Genomic DNA, 13,956 nt, shown 5'->3' with positions numbered 1-13,956 from the left:
AAAATAAAAAAAAATCATTCAAACTTTCGTGAGACATTATACTAAACTAATATATAAACACGGCTAAACACTCACGTATATTCATCCGGTGGTTCTCACTCAGAGTGAGCGACGGGCCGCGTCCGCAAAATAATACCAGTACCACTCATCCTGATGAAGGACCCCCGATGGGCTCGAAACTAGTCGGTACAGCCACCGGACGAATATACGAGAGTGTTTAGCCGTGTTTATATATCAGTTTTAAAAAAATCCATTAGAATGCTACAGTATCCTTGAGTAATATAGTATTTTGAAGAAGCGAGAAATTCCACAAAATGGCGTCTGGTACGTATTACAGTATTTTAGGTTTTTAATTTATAAGTTTGAATATTTTTCTTGTCCTATAACCAAGTATTTTGCGTCTTAATTGCACTCCCCCGGAAGTCCTGGATCATAGTAGTCGGATAAATTAATTGCATAATGAAACATTCATAAAAACAATGTATCACAACGGAGTGCATAATTTCGGTCAGCAGATAACACTATCGAAGGAACACTGCTTCTCAAACTTTCAGTACTTTCTAAAATAATTTTGTAATAATTAAAAATGCAAGTTATAATAATGAATATCCCTATTTGTTTAGTTAATTAACTACACTATTCCGCAATAAATAATATTAGCTGAACTTAAAACTAAACTATTTAACATTCCATATCTAATATAATAATTTTCAAAAATTCAACTGTTTTAAATTTGCTCCGCCATCTTGTAAATCGCAGTGACGTCACGATGATTTTGACAAACAGTTTAAAATTTATTTTGTTTTGTGTACCAAGGGAATTATTTGTCAAGGAGACCAGTATTAAGAAGTAAACGAACAATTTGACATATCTTTTAGAAACTGGTTGTAAGTGCCTCTGTACAATTAAGCCAAAATATGACACACAAGAGAGAAAGGGAACATTGAGATTTTTTTATTAATTTCATAGATTTAAATAATTAGATCTTTTAGCAAATAGTATGGTCACCCGAAACGTAACACGCACGATCGTCCATGGAATCAGCAACGACTCTTGCCTACTGTAACGCCACGCATCGAGTCTATTTCGAGAACTCTAGCCGGACAGTGCCTGTCAAACTTATTAAAGATTTTTTATTACGATAAATAGACACCGTAATTACGTTGTGTACTTGGACAAAAGTATTTGTTGATTTTCAAAGAAGTATAAGTAGGTAAAAGTCTTTGTTCAAAGAGTAACAGATGAACACAATTGGAGTTTTAACGTTAGTCAAATTATCTGTAAAAACTAATTAATGAGTTAGAGATCGTTAATAGAAAAGCTTTATATTTGTCAGTTGTAAATGTAGAGGGAATATAATTTGCTAATAATGCTTGCAGTTAATTGATGAATAGTCCTCTGTATTGCTTATCAAAGCATCGTCTTACGCTAAATGGGTCGCGGTGCGTCTGCGCACTCTATTAGCTCAGGATTAATCAGTGAATCGCTAAATGTAATTTAATACTGCACTTTTAAAGACGAGTCTAATTTAAAATAGTTTTTTTTTACTTTTTTGTACTCAGTCAGTTCTTTCATTAATCAAACACAAGTACAATATATACTTAGGTACATCATTAAGACAAAAAATGGGTAATGAATTTTAACAGAATATATTAACATTAAGCAAAAATTGTCAGTTGAAATTATTTTCAGTAAAATAAAAAAAAGTTAAAAACAATAAAGTTTGAATATCACTATCGAAACGCATATCCGCGCGGGCGCAGAACCGCAGTCGCGATGCGCGCGCCGGTCGAGCACGCGGCCTGCGCCGCGCTCCTGTTGTGCGCTGCCGCCCTGGTACTCTGCCACCAGGACGACAGAGGATACCACGCTGAGAACGGCTACCACGCTGACGACGGCTACACTCACGAGGACGCTATCGATGTGTGAGTGATCACCCATCACCCTAGTTCAGTGATCATTTATGTGATGAATAAAAAGTTATCGATCAAAGAATATTTACTCCTAGTCAATATTTCTCGCGGTTGCTAAGTTTTACTTAGACAAAGATCTTAAAATAAAATATGAGTCAAGGAATTCTTTTTCTTTGATCCTTCAGTTTGCGGAAGTCTGTTGTAAAATTGTTCGCGAATTTACAAAGTACATGAAGACATTTTTCTTGGATTACATCCAGAATATTAATTTATACAACATTGTGTATTTTAAAAAATGCGGATATTTTACTCTACTTACGTAATTTTAATTTCGCACCATTAATATTACTTGCATAATTTTATTAGTGACCAATATTTAAGCGTTAAAACATTCTCTGAAAAATTTAAAAAAATAATAAAAAAGTTACAATTACTATCTTATTTTCTTACTTTATTCAGTTACAAAGGAAATATATATTTTTTTGTATTGTAAAATCTCGTGTAATGAAATGTGTGCATCATAATTAATGTGTAGAAATTAAAAATAAAACAATGAAAAAAAATTAAAGAAAAGTTTTCAGCACTTTCTGGATTACTAAACTAAATTAATTTAAAATAATAATAATATAACATAAATTAGGATGAAAAGTTATCTAGGATTTTTCATTTTTAACGAATATATAAAAGATAAATACACACAAACCTTCATTGTTATCAAAATTGTACATAAAGAGAATAGGTACATAAAATAAGTTAATAATTCCAGATTTCTATATATATTTTATTCTACTTTTTTTTACAAAATAGAACTAAATACATATATAACTAAATTAAAGTACGTTTTTAATCGACTTCAAAAAGAAGGAGGTCATGAATTCGTCCGTATTTTTTTATGTGTGTTACCGCGTAACTCCGCCCTTGGTGCTTCGATTTTTAATTTTTTTTTGATCGAAGGCCTTCAGGTGGGTTCCATTTTTTTATTAATTTTAAAACTGACTAAAAGTTTAGTAGATTTTTATCAGTCAGTACTTATCGCTTACTTAACTATTAAGGGCTTAATACATCAAGATAAATTTAACAAAGCTTTTAACTCAAGTTCACTTGATATAAAGCGCCATTGTGGCATCCAGTCTGACGAGCTGGTTACTAAGATATGTGTGAATACAATGCATAGTTTGATCGTGTGTTTTCATTGCAACAACACCAGGATAAAACATATCGCTATCTCATCTTGTTGAAAGAGAACGAGAGGGATGGCAATATTGTATAAGAAACGACTAATTGTTAACGTTATGTTTATTTATTTACTTGAAGTTATGTGTTGCATTTTAATTACTTTAATGATTTAAATATGTCTTTGCGACAGATGTATAAAAATATACATAGTTTCCTTTATAGAGATTTCATTAAATATCTGTTTTATTTTGTACTAATAATTTCATAAATTTCTTTAAATGTTCGACGTTGTGGTCAACATAACAATAGTATTCAGTGGAATATCGTCATAATTAAAACAAAATATTATTTTAAAAAAGTTTTATAAAAAGGTTATTGTTTTAAAACATTTAAAAAAAATATCATTGAAGGAGAAAAAAATTTGTTTCTTTAAGGATCTTTCGGTGTAAAATTAGGCGCGTAAGTTCAGAATATTACGAAGTATTCGTACAAAAAAATTGATGACATTACGTGAACAGGAATTATTGTTAATTATAAAATGTTAGTTATACAATGCTGAGTAATGATGCATTAAATGTGAAAGCGACCTATGATTAGAGAGCTTGGAAGTACACATTGAGATATTGCAAATCATCTTCATACATATTACTTATGTAAGTTGAACGTCCCCTTTATACTACCGGACATACAGATTCCTCTGATTTTAAATGTCCCCTTACCTAAGTAGAAATACGTATTAAGTTATTAAGTAATCATATTGATACGTGAAGTAAAAACTTTGTATTTTGTTAACGTTATTTGACACAGTTAATGTTCAAAAGTGCTTAAATCTATTTTTAATCAGGAATCGGACGAAAAAAATCTTTGTTTAAGAATTATGGTCGATATTAAACTTTTAAGCGACCACTACTCAACTAGGATAATATATTTTTCTTATAAGAAAATGTTAGAAAGGAGAAAAGAACTAGAACTTTGCCTACCATAGACACATACTGTTAAGAAGAAATGCGAAGATAAGTCCACTTCACATCCTGTCTTATTTAATAATTAACTGTCGCCTGCGAATCCGACCGCGCGGAATTAAAAAACGTAATTAATAATTAGTATGTGTTCTTCCAGACTATGTTCTATACGTAAGCCAAATTTCATCGAGAACAACCTTTCTAAAGATACCTTCCATCTAAACATTCGCATTTATAATATTAGTAAGATAAATATAAGTTCTGCAAGCTTTTAAAAATTTTCATAAGATTACGTGGGCACATGAAAGAGGTAGCTTTTGTAGTACGTGTTGAGTTCAATGATCGACTGATGAATGAAACGCAAAACCCGCGCTTGCGCTTGCGTCTCATGCATACGTCGCTATAAATAGTAAACGCTGCATTTTAACTCGATTCCACGAATTAAAGATTAACTTTAAGCACTTTTAAATTGTTAATTATATCGCAAAACATTCATCTTGATTGTTGATAGACGCATAGATAAATAAAAGTTGTATTGATTAGTGCGGTTACTGGTTACTGTCTCAAAGTTACTATTCATAATAACTTTGTACAGGCGCAATGCATGTTGAAAAGATTAAACATTTTAAACAGAACAAATGCTATGTAGCCAGATATTTATATTGCGGTCAAAACGCGATGTTTTTTTAACGAATCAGCGCTAAGGAAAAATTTTGCATGACACAATGTTGGGGCTAATTGTTCATAAAGTCTTACGTCGTTATCAGATATCTTAAGTGGTCATATATGGTCATATATATATATATATGGCTATTATATGATGTGTGCAGAAGAAATTGAAGGGTCCCTTCGAAATATGATTGCGTAAAAGAATGTGTACAATTCTGCACAAAAGTGTGAAATTTTTTAAATGTTACAAATAAATCATGGTGCAAAAAAGCGATGAGTTCACTCCAGTGACATCACCGGAGTTACAGCGGTCGTGATAATAACCAACTATTTTTATAACAACTCAAGCATTTACACATTAGGTGGTTTGAAGGTGCGGTTTATTAACGCGCGTTTTACGAACCATGATATAGTACGTAAAAATACAGATCTGTGGCTTTAAGAACGCGCCTTTTCATACAAAACGCATAGTGCGTGCTCTTTGTTTGACCGCAAACAAGCGTCACTGTTTGTTTTATAATTTTTTAGGGTGTTTTATCTTTTCATAGAACTGTATTTTTTATAGTTGACATGTTTTCCAACCAACTATAAAATAAAAATGTCATCATCGCTGTAGCTATAATGATTAAGATAATAAAAAGACATTTTACTACGCACTGTATCAGTAACCAAAATAACACATATTTCTTCGCTATAAAGGAGTACTAGAAAATTACTCAGTCATTGAGAGACATTCATTTTTGCCCGATTGAGGAGAGCAATGTTTACACTAATTAAATTGGTGCAGATCGGAGGCGGGCGTAGTGTGCCCAACGGCGCGGCTATTGCGGTCCCGCGAGACTTGCCAGGTGGAGGGCGCGCCAGCGCAGTGCATCCGCCTGCACTGCTGCGACACTTACACACACATCGCGGGACGGTAACGAACTATTGGGAACATTATATACTAGGCAATCATAAGTAAGATAAAACAAGTGTTTCATTGTAGATGCATTCCAAAGAACGTGGAGCCGTGCAGCTTAAAGTTGTGCGAACAGGCGTGCAATATTCGCGGCGGACGTGTGTGGTGCACCTGTCATGACGGCTTCCGTTTCCACGAGAACAACTATCGCAGGAAGTTACAGCCCTACTGCGTCGGTATGTCACCACAAAACATCCCAATCTCACTCTCTCACTAGCCAGCTTAAAAGAGAGCGGTGATCTTTCTTACAGACTTACTTTCTGTTAACACACTACTGTAGTCTATGAGATCCTAGTATTTCATAATTCAGTGAACAGGGTCCTATTTGATGTTTTCAGACGTGGACGAATGCTTGGAGAACAACGGCGGGTGCGAGCAGCAATGCGTGAACGATCCAGGCAGCTTCCACTGCGAGTGCCCACCACCTCTCATCCTCGCACCTGACGGCAGGAAATGCATGCGAAGACTCGCGCTCGCCATACCTGTGGGTAAACTACGCGCTGTCCCTAACATCCTAAGGGACCCCCCTCCTAAGGGATTACCCTTAAGAATTCCCTTAAGGACCACTTAATTACTTGGATTACTGCTTCTTGAGATAAGCTACCGATTTATTTAACTATTCAAACGATGTATTTCCACTGACAAATGCTACTTTAACCATACCTTCGAGTCTGGTAAAGATAACAGGATGACATAACTATCGCTGTATTATTCTCTAAAATCTAATATCCCCAGGAGCCGCTACCGCTAGTTCGGGCGTCATCACGTTGCTACGCGCCGTGCGACTCGGTGACGCTGTTGTCGCGCCGCGTACGTCAACTCGGTGACCAGCTGCGAGCCACGCAACAGGCGCTCAAAAGTCTGCTAGAGAACCCCATACTTAAGGGAGAAGGTAAGAAATTCGAGAGAAAAAAAAAATAACATTACATATGATGACGATGAAATTATGATTTAATAAGATTCGTTGGTTACATATTATGATTCGAATTAGAAAAGAAAAATACTTCTAGATGGCGACAGGTTTGCGGAGGGCACGTTCACTTACCGGGTCCTGGATTCTACCGCGCCGCTAGAGGGCGGTTACTGTCGCTGCGAAAGAGGCCCTAGGGTTAGTAGTTCTTTTTTTTAAACATAACATAAATATTAATTCCTTCATTATGTAAAAATTCGTTGGACTTTTCAATTCTAGGGGCCACCCGGTCCGCCGGGTATGGAGGGACCAAAAGGAGACACGGGTCCTAGAGGCCCGCGGGGGTCAAGGGGGCCCAAAGGCTCCATGGACCTGATGCTGCTCCTCATAGCAGACATCAGGCACGACATTCGTAATCTTGAAGCTCGCGTTTATAAGGAGGGTGAACAGTGAGTGATGACTTTTCAAGTTTTGTTGAATATTTTCACAGTAAAGTAATAGATGGCGCTACTGATATAAACAAATAAAGAACGGACGCAACAAAAATAATGTGTCCAGGTTCGGACTGCTAAAACTAAATATTAATAAATAAAAGAAAACAAATAAAAATAGCTGGTTCTTTTCATGTTATAAAAAATGCTTAAAACTCTACATATTTTCTTATCATGAAGTTGACACTAGATGTCGCTGTGACGAATGTTAATCGCGATATGTTTTTGTTTCAAATCTGCATGAAGTCGCTACGGAGAAAAATTGTCGTCACTCTGGTTTCCCTTCAAAACGTATAAATCTTTCGCCTTTTACTAAAGATTTCCGTGGAGGGGAACACTCAAATGAGTCTTTAATATTTTTGACGCCCTACGTACGTAGGGTAAAAATAGCCTAAACATAATTCTTGCAGTTCGGATTCTTAGTGGTTCGATTCGATCAAAGTCGAGTTGCTTTCGCTCGTGATTGGAGTTAATGTTGAGCATTTCTATATTACACGAAAATAATCGTTGATTACTGATATCATTAATATTGGTCGTTGCTAAACATAACCTTGACGATACACCAAAATATATTTTCCTAGTCCGGAGCGCTTCAACCTGCAGAAGGCGTGGCGCAGACAGAGAAAGCAGGAGAAACAGGAGAGTGAGACGGAGCAAGAGCTGGAGGCGTACACAGCGCCACCTGTACACCAAACTGATGAACGCGTCGAGATTTCGCCCAACGGTAACCACAATTTAGGAACTAAGTACTATAAGAGTTGGCACTTGGTGGCTTAGCTGATCACATGTTGCAGGTCCAAAGATGATTTTTTTATAGCGTCACGTGCGATTTCTATATAAAGTTTATGTCCGAGATGATAGTACGTTTCCTATCCAGGTCTGAACGGCGCGATCCAGCAGTCAGAGTCAACCACAGAGTGGATAGCGGCGCGTTCCTCCCTGGCAGAGATGGACGACAAACTGCGCCAGTTCCACCTCCTCGCGAACACCACCAGCCCGGGAGATGATGACGCAGACACCGACTATGATTATAGCTTCTACTAGGATTACATAACTTAAAAGGATATCAAGTTTTATTTATTACATAATTTTCCCGTCATTCGCCACCAGCTAGGGCAAACTTAAAATGAAAAAAAAAACAAATTCTTACTAGGAACAATACTAAAAGTATATTTTTTTCTTGTCCGTTTTCTACACACACGGATAGAAAATTTTTATTTTCAAATAATACAATAATTAAACATTTATTAAGAGTATCCGAAACCGAGATATGTCTCAGGACCACGCCCAACAATACGTGGTCTTTGCCTACCCCTTTGGGTTACAGGCGTGATTATGTTGAATTAAAACAAATATGTAATTACAATAAATTTAATTGTTATTTCTTAATAATAAGGAATTTAAATCAACTCATGTCTGACCACATTTGTAATATGACGAGTACTTGGCTTGTATCTATGTGGGGACGGAGGGCTGGTACTGTGCGGCGAGACGTTTGAACTCATTGGTCTTGGCATTGTAATCCTTGCTGAAGGGATGGTCAGGGTGAGAGTCCAGCAGCTGAGCCAGATAGCGAGATGATACCTGTTGATATAGGAAATAATTAAATAAGTTTATAAAGTTCTGCGGAATTACAAACTTAATAAGTAGCCTATGTGTTCTTCCAGACTATGTTCTACATCTATGCCAAATTTCAGTGAGATCCGTTAAGTCGTTCTGGGGATCTTTATATAACAAACATCCATCCATCCATAAATCCAAACAATCACATTTACATATTAGTAGGATCGATGAATTCTGGATGACACATTGGTCTGGTCGTTATTTTTCTTATATTTACTTTACACAATGTTGTAATTTTTATTTTAATTTAAGCATTACAAAGAAAACATAAAAATCTACACTTTATATAAAAAAGTGTTCTGTATGTACCTCTGCGGGTTTGCCACTGTGAGCAGCAGTGATAGCTAGACCCAGCAACAGCTCCGGCTGGTGAGGATTTCGCGCCTGCGCCTCACGCAGCATCTGCTCCGCCTCCTCCCACATACCTACACACAAACACATACATACAACAAATCATACTACAAAACCAAAAATAAAATTAACCATTATACATTAAAAAAGTAACTTAAGGTATTTGAAATCAACAATAGAAAACATGACATGAAAATTCGAAAGTTCCCAAAATAAATAACCTCTAGAAGCAGCAGCAGCGGCGCCCACAGCAGCGGGCCCAGCGCCCAGCGCGCCCAGCTTCTCTGACAGCTCCATGATACTGTAGTGTGCGTCTTGCACTCCCGGACCACCCTGTATACAATATTATTTTTATATAGTAAAGTCAGAATAATTAGTCAAAAGCATCTGACCCTGCATAAATATTTGTATATTTTCAAAGTACAATGAGTATAATTAGGCAAAAACATCTAAAACAAACCTTACAAATGCAGATGTACGAAAATGGCTAAAACGCTAGACCACTAGCATTTTATAAAAGTGAACTCATTTTGGGATGTATGTGGCACTGAATATTAATCTTACTAATAAGATGGATGGATATTTGTTAATAGAAATACTGAGAATGCCTTAAGAAATTTCGCTGAAACTTGAAATAGATGTAGAAATTAGTCTAGAAGATTACATAGGCGACTAATTAAGTTATTTATAGTTATGTTCTGTTTTATAAATGGGATACAAGCAATACTACCCAAAGAATTTATGCATATAATATTGCACAATAATAAAATTCAAATGACTTATTTTGCTGCAATCAATAACGGAAGAACACACTATACTTTACCTGTGTCAAGTTGAGCCAAGCTTGTGCCAGCTGTGTTAGTGTACCATCATCTTCTAACAACTTGAGCTGCTTCTTGGCCAGATCCGGTCGGTTCATAGCCAACAAACACTGCAGTGTGAACGAACGCAGTTCCAGTGATTCAGATCCATGTAAGATTCTGAAATAGTTAAAAGTAACACCTTTACATATAAGAGAAAGTTATGTTAGTTACACTATTTATAACTTAAGAACGGCTTTACCAATATGGTTGAAAATTGGTGAGGAAGTAGCTTACAGCCAGGAGACGGACATAGGATACTATCTATTCTTTTTATTTCGAATTTATGCCTTGAAGAGCTGCTTTTTATTTAACTTATCTATATATTAAGTTTTTTTTATATCCACCCGGACGGAGTCCCAAGCGAGAGCTAGTTGATTATAAAATTATTTCGTTTATAGGCTTTACTATCTTGTGTACTAATTATGCTTGTTACAAATTTTCATATGAAAACAAAAAGTAATAAAATAGCAACATATTTTTCTCGCTTATGGAGTGTTTTCTCCTAGCTTGTTGATATTGTCTTGGGAAAATGACTCTCGTTCATAGAATTTTTCACTTATCCAGATTTGACTATGCAATATGAGATTTCTTTATTTGCATATTTTATACCTTCAATGGGAATAGTGGCTCATGTTACAAATACATATATTTTGTAAATTAGTTTTTTTTTCAGTTTTAATTTAATATGTTAAAGGCGAAAGGCGTTGCATGGAAAGGGAAAATATTTTCTTTCTGTGCATCCTCTCCTCCGTCGATTAAAGGTAGGCAATGGATATGCAATTGCGTGTGTCTATGGGCAACGGTCACTTTGCTATTTCAGCGATTTCAGGTTGCCGCTCGCTCATTTGCCTTGCCACCTTTTGAAATAAAAAAAAGGCGAGTCTTACTTTAAAGCTGCTTCATAATTATCCTCATGATAGTAGATGGTTGCAGCGACCAGCAGGAATATATCATTTATAAGTTCTGTACCCTTCGCCACCTGGAAATAATAATAAATAATATTAACAATTATCTTTTAACATATTCAACAGCAATCAGTTAACTGAAATAAAGACCTTCAGTTAAAATATTTACTAAAAAAGATATTTTTAATTTCTACTATAGTTTTATAGACATTCCTTACAACAAACTAGTAATTACTTATTTTTTCCTACCAATCAATGTGTGATATTTTAATTCATTCCACTTTTATTGGCTAGGTAGGACAAATAAAGCTAAATCAATTATAGAGATCACAGAGGGTTTGAAATACTGATGTATGTAGTTTTTCAAAGCTGTGTTTTTACCCTGGCATCAATATCAGCGACAATAACTGGCTTATTTGCTCCCGGTGAGAGATAATCCACAAGTGTCTTCAGCGGCTGCAGCATGGGGTCTGCTGTTTTCAGCTCCTGCATCACGATGCGGAAGTTGCCCTGAGCGATGTAGGACCGGTAGAGGAATGCATCTCGTTGGAGAGCAACTAGAGGTGTTGAAGGCTGAAAATATAATAGGTTATCAATGTATGCGGCTATGTGAACCCTTGACTATTAATCTAAAGTTTACTCGACATATTATTGAGCAATATTATTGTGTGTTGAGCAGGGCGATCGCGGAACGGTTTTGACAGAAGCCGTTTACTTAGAGATGAGCAATAACAATATTATGATGTGATCTAATTTTATTAATGTATTGTATTAATTCACTGTTGTTTTTACTTTATTTTCTTTAAGTTTCCGTCTACTTTCAGTAAAAAATCAACATTTAATTGTCAAATTTTAGTGAAAACATGAAAACACGTCATGGCAGTTTCTTCTGATATTTTACATTTAGTAGGAAGTGTTAACATTGATTTTTTAAATTTAAAATAAAACTCACGGTCACATTTTGCGCTTCGTTTATAGCTTGTTGATAATTTCCAATATAAAAAGCATTTTTAACATCGAATAACTCATCAACATCTTGTTGCTGACGTGCCATTTTGACGTATAACTGACAGTTGAAAGTAGTGTAGCCATTTCAAAATTTTCGTCTTGAAACAAATGATTATTCTGTATTTTAAGTCTATGTGTTATTTTATTATCTTTAGGTTTTATTACAGGTCTCATAAAAAAACATGTTTTCAGGGTAATCTCAAAAATTATTGAAACTAAAAAAAAAAATCTTTATTCGTAAAGTAGGTAAATAACCACGAGAAAGTGAGGTTATCTTTTAATTTGATTAACTACTCATCAAAGCCAAAGAAGGATAAAAAAAGATCGTTTCCATTTTTCTCCAAGTGTAAATGAACTAAAATTTGTCTTATTGTAATTCAAAATGGGGTAACAATACATCTTTCCTAAGTTTTAAATATCTTAACTTCTAAGTGAGCTTAGAAGTCTTCGAAATGTATGGTTTAAGCAAGTGTAAACTTTATAACATAAAACAAAACTTATTAATCATATTAAGTTTTTAATTTAAGTTCAACAAACAATTTTGGATTTCGTGGTGCGTAATTCATACGCCAAATCCTAGTATGTGGGTTAGCCAAAATTATTCCTATGTATATACGAGTAAATACCTTTCTTGTATTACAACTATTTATTTACTTGGATTTAAGAATCCTGGATGCATCTGCGTTTTGAGAAAATCCGTAAAAAATAGACCAAACGGTAACTTTTTTTATTTAACAAAGATTTCATACATCAATCAACTTTACTTGTAAAATTGAGATACATACCTGGCATTCTACCTGGGTAAGTCTTATCTCCTTTCAATGCTCCTCATTGTTATTAAAGCTTTGTACGCATTACTTACGGAGGTCGAAGCAGTTTGTGTAAACAATACACCGAATTTAGTACAAATACGTTTACCTGTACTTATTATTACAATTTTTAAACCTCTTTCATTGTTACAATTTACTTGTAAGTTGTTAAGAAAGGAAATCTTCGTTATTCAATGTATCGTGGGTCGATATAGATTATTTATCGTTCTATTACGTATGTTTAAAACTTTGAGAGATTTCGTCAGTAGTGAAAAATTGTAGATAACATAAGACAAAATATAGCTTAATTATTTATTCATGATGTCAAAGAAGAATTGACGTTTTTTTTTGTGACAATGTCTAAATTATATTATTATCCAACACAATTTCTTTTCTCGATCCCGTTTCATGCATGAAATCTTCAAAATATTTTTTATGATCGATTACTGAAAACGATCGACCCACGTGCTTCTAAAGTTACTACGTAAAAATTACCTCGCAAATATTATAGTTTTTAGTAAGATAATTTTAGAAATAATTTAAAAGATTTAAACATCAATTAAAGTTTATCCTTTCAAAAGATTGTAAGGTGTAAAAAAAACAATCTCTCCTTATCTTTCGTTTTATCTTTTCCTGGAACTTTGAGTTTGAACAATTCAAGTTACCAGGGCACCATAATTTATTAGCACCTGTTCTCTTAACGATATCTAAATTACAAAAGCACTAAAGGTGTCCAAAGCCGTTTAGACATTTACGAGTGAAATTAGTTCATTGTTACATGTTATTGCAGATAACTTTCTTTGTTAAAATCTTCGCTATTTATGTTATTATTTTACAGCTCTTAATCTTACCGAGAAAATGAACGGTGCCCTACTGTCTACCTCTTTTTTACTCATTGCAACAAAGTATTAATGGTGTGGTAAAGTATTTTATTTTACAAAGGTTAAGAATTCGTCAATGGACTTAAATATTAGCAAGTTAGCGTAAAAATTCTAGAAACTTCCCTTGTTGTATATTCAGATATAAATTTTATTTCAAATCCCTTTAAAAAAAAATAGGTTATGTTCACATTGCATCAAGTCAAAAGGCGCGTTTTACGCTTTCTAATTTCTACAGTAATTATATAAACTTTTTTAATATTTAAAACATTTGTCAATTCGAACATGGCGGAGAACTTAATTTAGACCCTACAACAATGCTTGAGCTTTGTTTTGAATAACTCTTGACACAAAATGTTTACTAATTCAAAAACATTAAGCACTTTATAATTGAATACATAAAACAAAAACTAAAAAAGTACGTACAAATATATTAAAAC

At 34.6% G+C, this 13,956-nt stretch overlaps 2 protein-coding genes across 2 annotated transcripts; one reads left to right on the top strand and one right to left on the bottom strand.

The window, feature by feature from the left end:
* Nucleotides 1-1,776: 1,776 nt before the first annotated feature.
* On the top strand, nt 1,777-8,143 carry LOC106119255 (collagen and calcium-binding EGF domain-containing protein 1). Its single transcript, XM_013314170.1, has 9 exons — nt 1,777-1,925; nt 5,508-5,636; nt 5,706-5,854; nt 6,017-6,162; nt 6,414-6,570; nt 6,689-6,786; nt 6,868-7,037; nt 7,661-7,803; nt 7,957-8,143. Exons 1-9 carry the CDS (start codon nt 1,777-1,779, stop codon nt 8,121-8,123), a joined length of 1,308 nt encoding a protein of 435 aa, XP_013169624.1. The 3' UTR covers nt 8,124-8,143.
* Nucleotides 8,144-8,436: 293 nt separating this feature from the next.
* On the bottom strand, nt 8,437-11,905 carry epsilonCOP (coatomer subunit epsilon). The gene is made up of 7 exons (XM_013314581.1): nt 11,774-11,905; nt 11,203-11,394; nt 10,804-10,895; nt 9,877-10,033; nt 9,275-9,386; nt 9,012-9,127; nt 8,437-8,663 (listed from the first exon to the last, which is right to left on the bottom strand). Exons 1-7 carry the CDS (start codon nt 11,873-11,875, stop codon nt 8,535-8,537), a joined length of 900 nt encoding a protein of 299 aa, XP_013170035.1. The 5' UTR covers nt 11,876-11,905; the 3' UTR covers nt 8,437-8,534.
* Between the last annotated feature and the right edge of the window lie 2,051 nt (nt 11,906-13,956).

This window comes from Papilio xuthus, unplaced genomic scaffold (assembly GCF_000836235.2).
Source record: "Papilio xuthus unplaced genomic scaffold, Pxut_1.1 DF827461.1, whole genome shotgun sequence".
NCBI lineage: Eukaryota > Metazoa > Arthropoda > Insecta > Lepidoptera > Papilionidae > Papilio > Papilio xuthus.
Note: the sequence above shows the minus strand (reverse complement) of the source record. Positions and strands in the feature narration are given on the sequence as shown.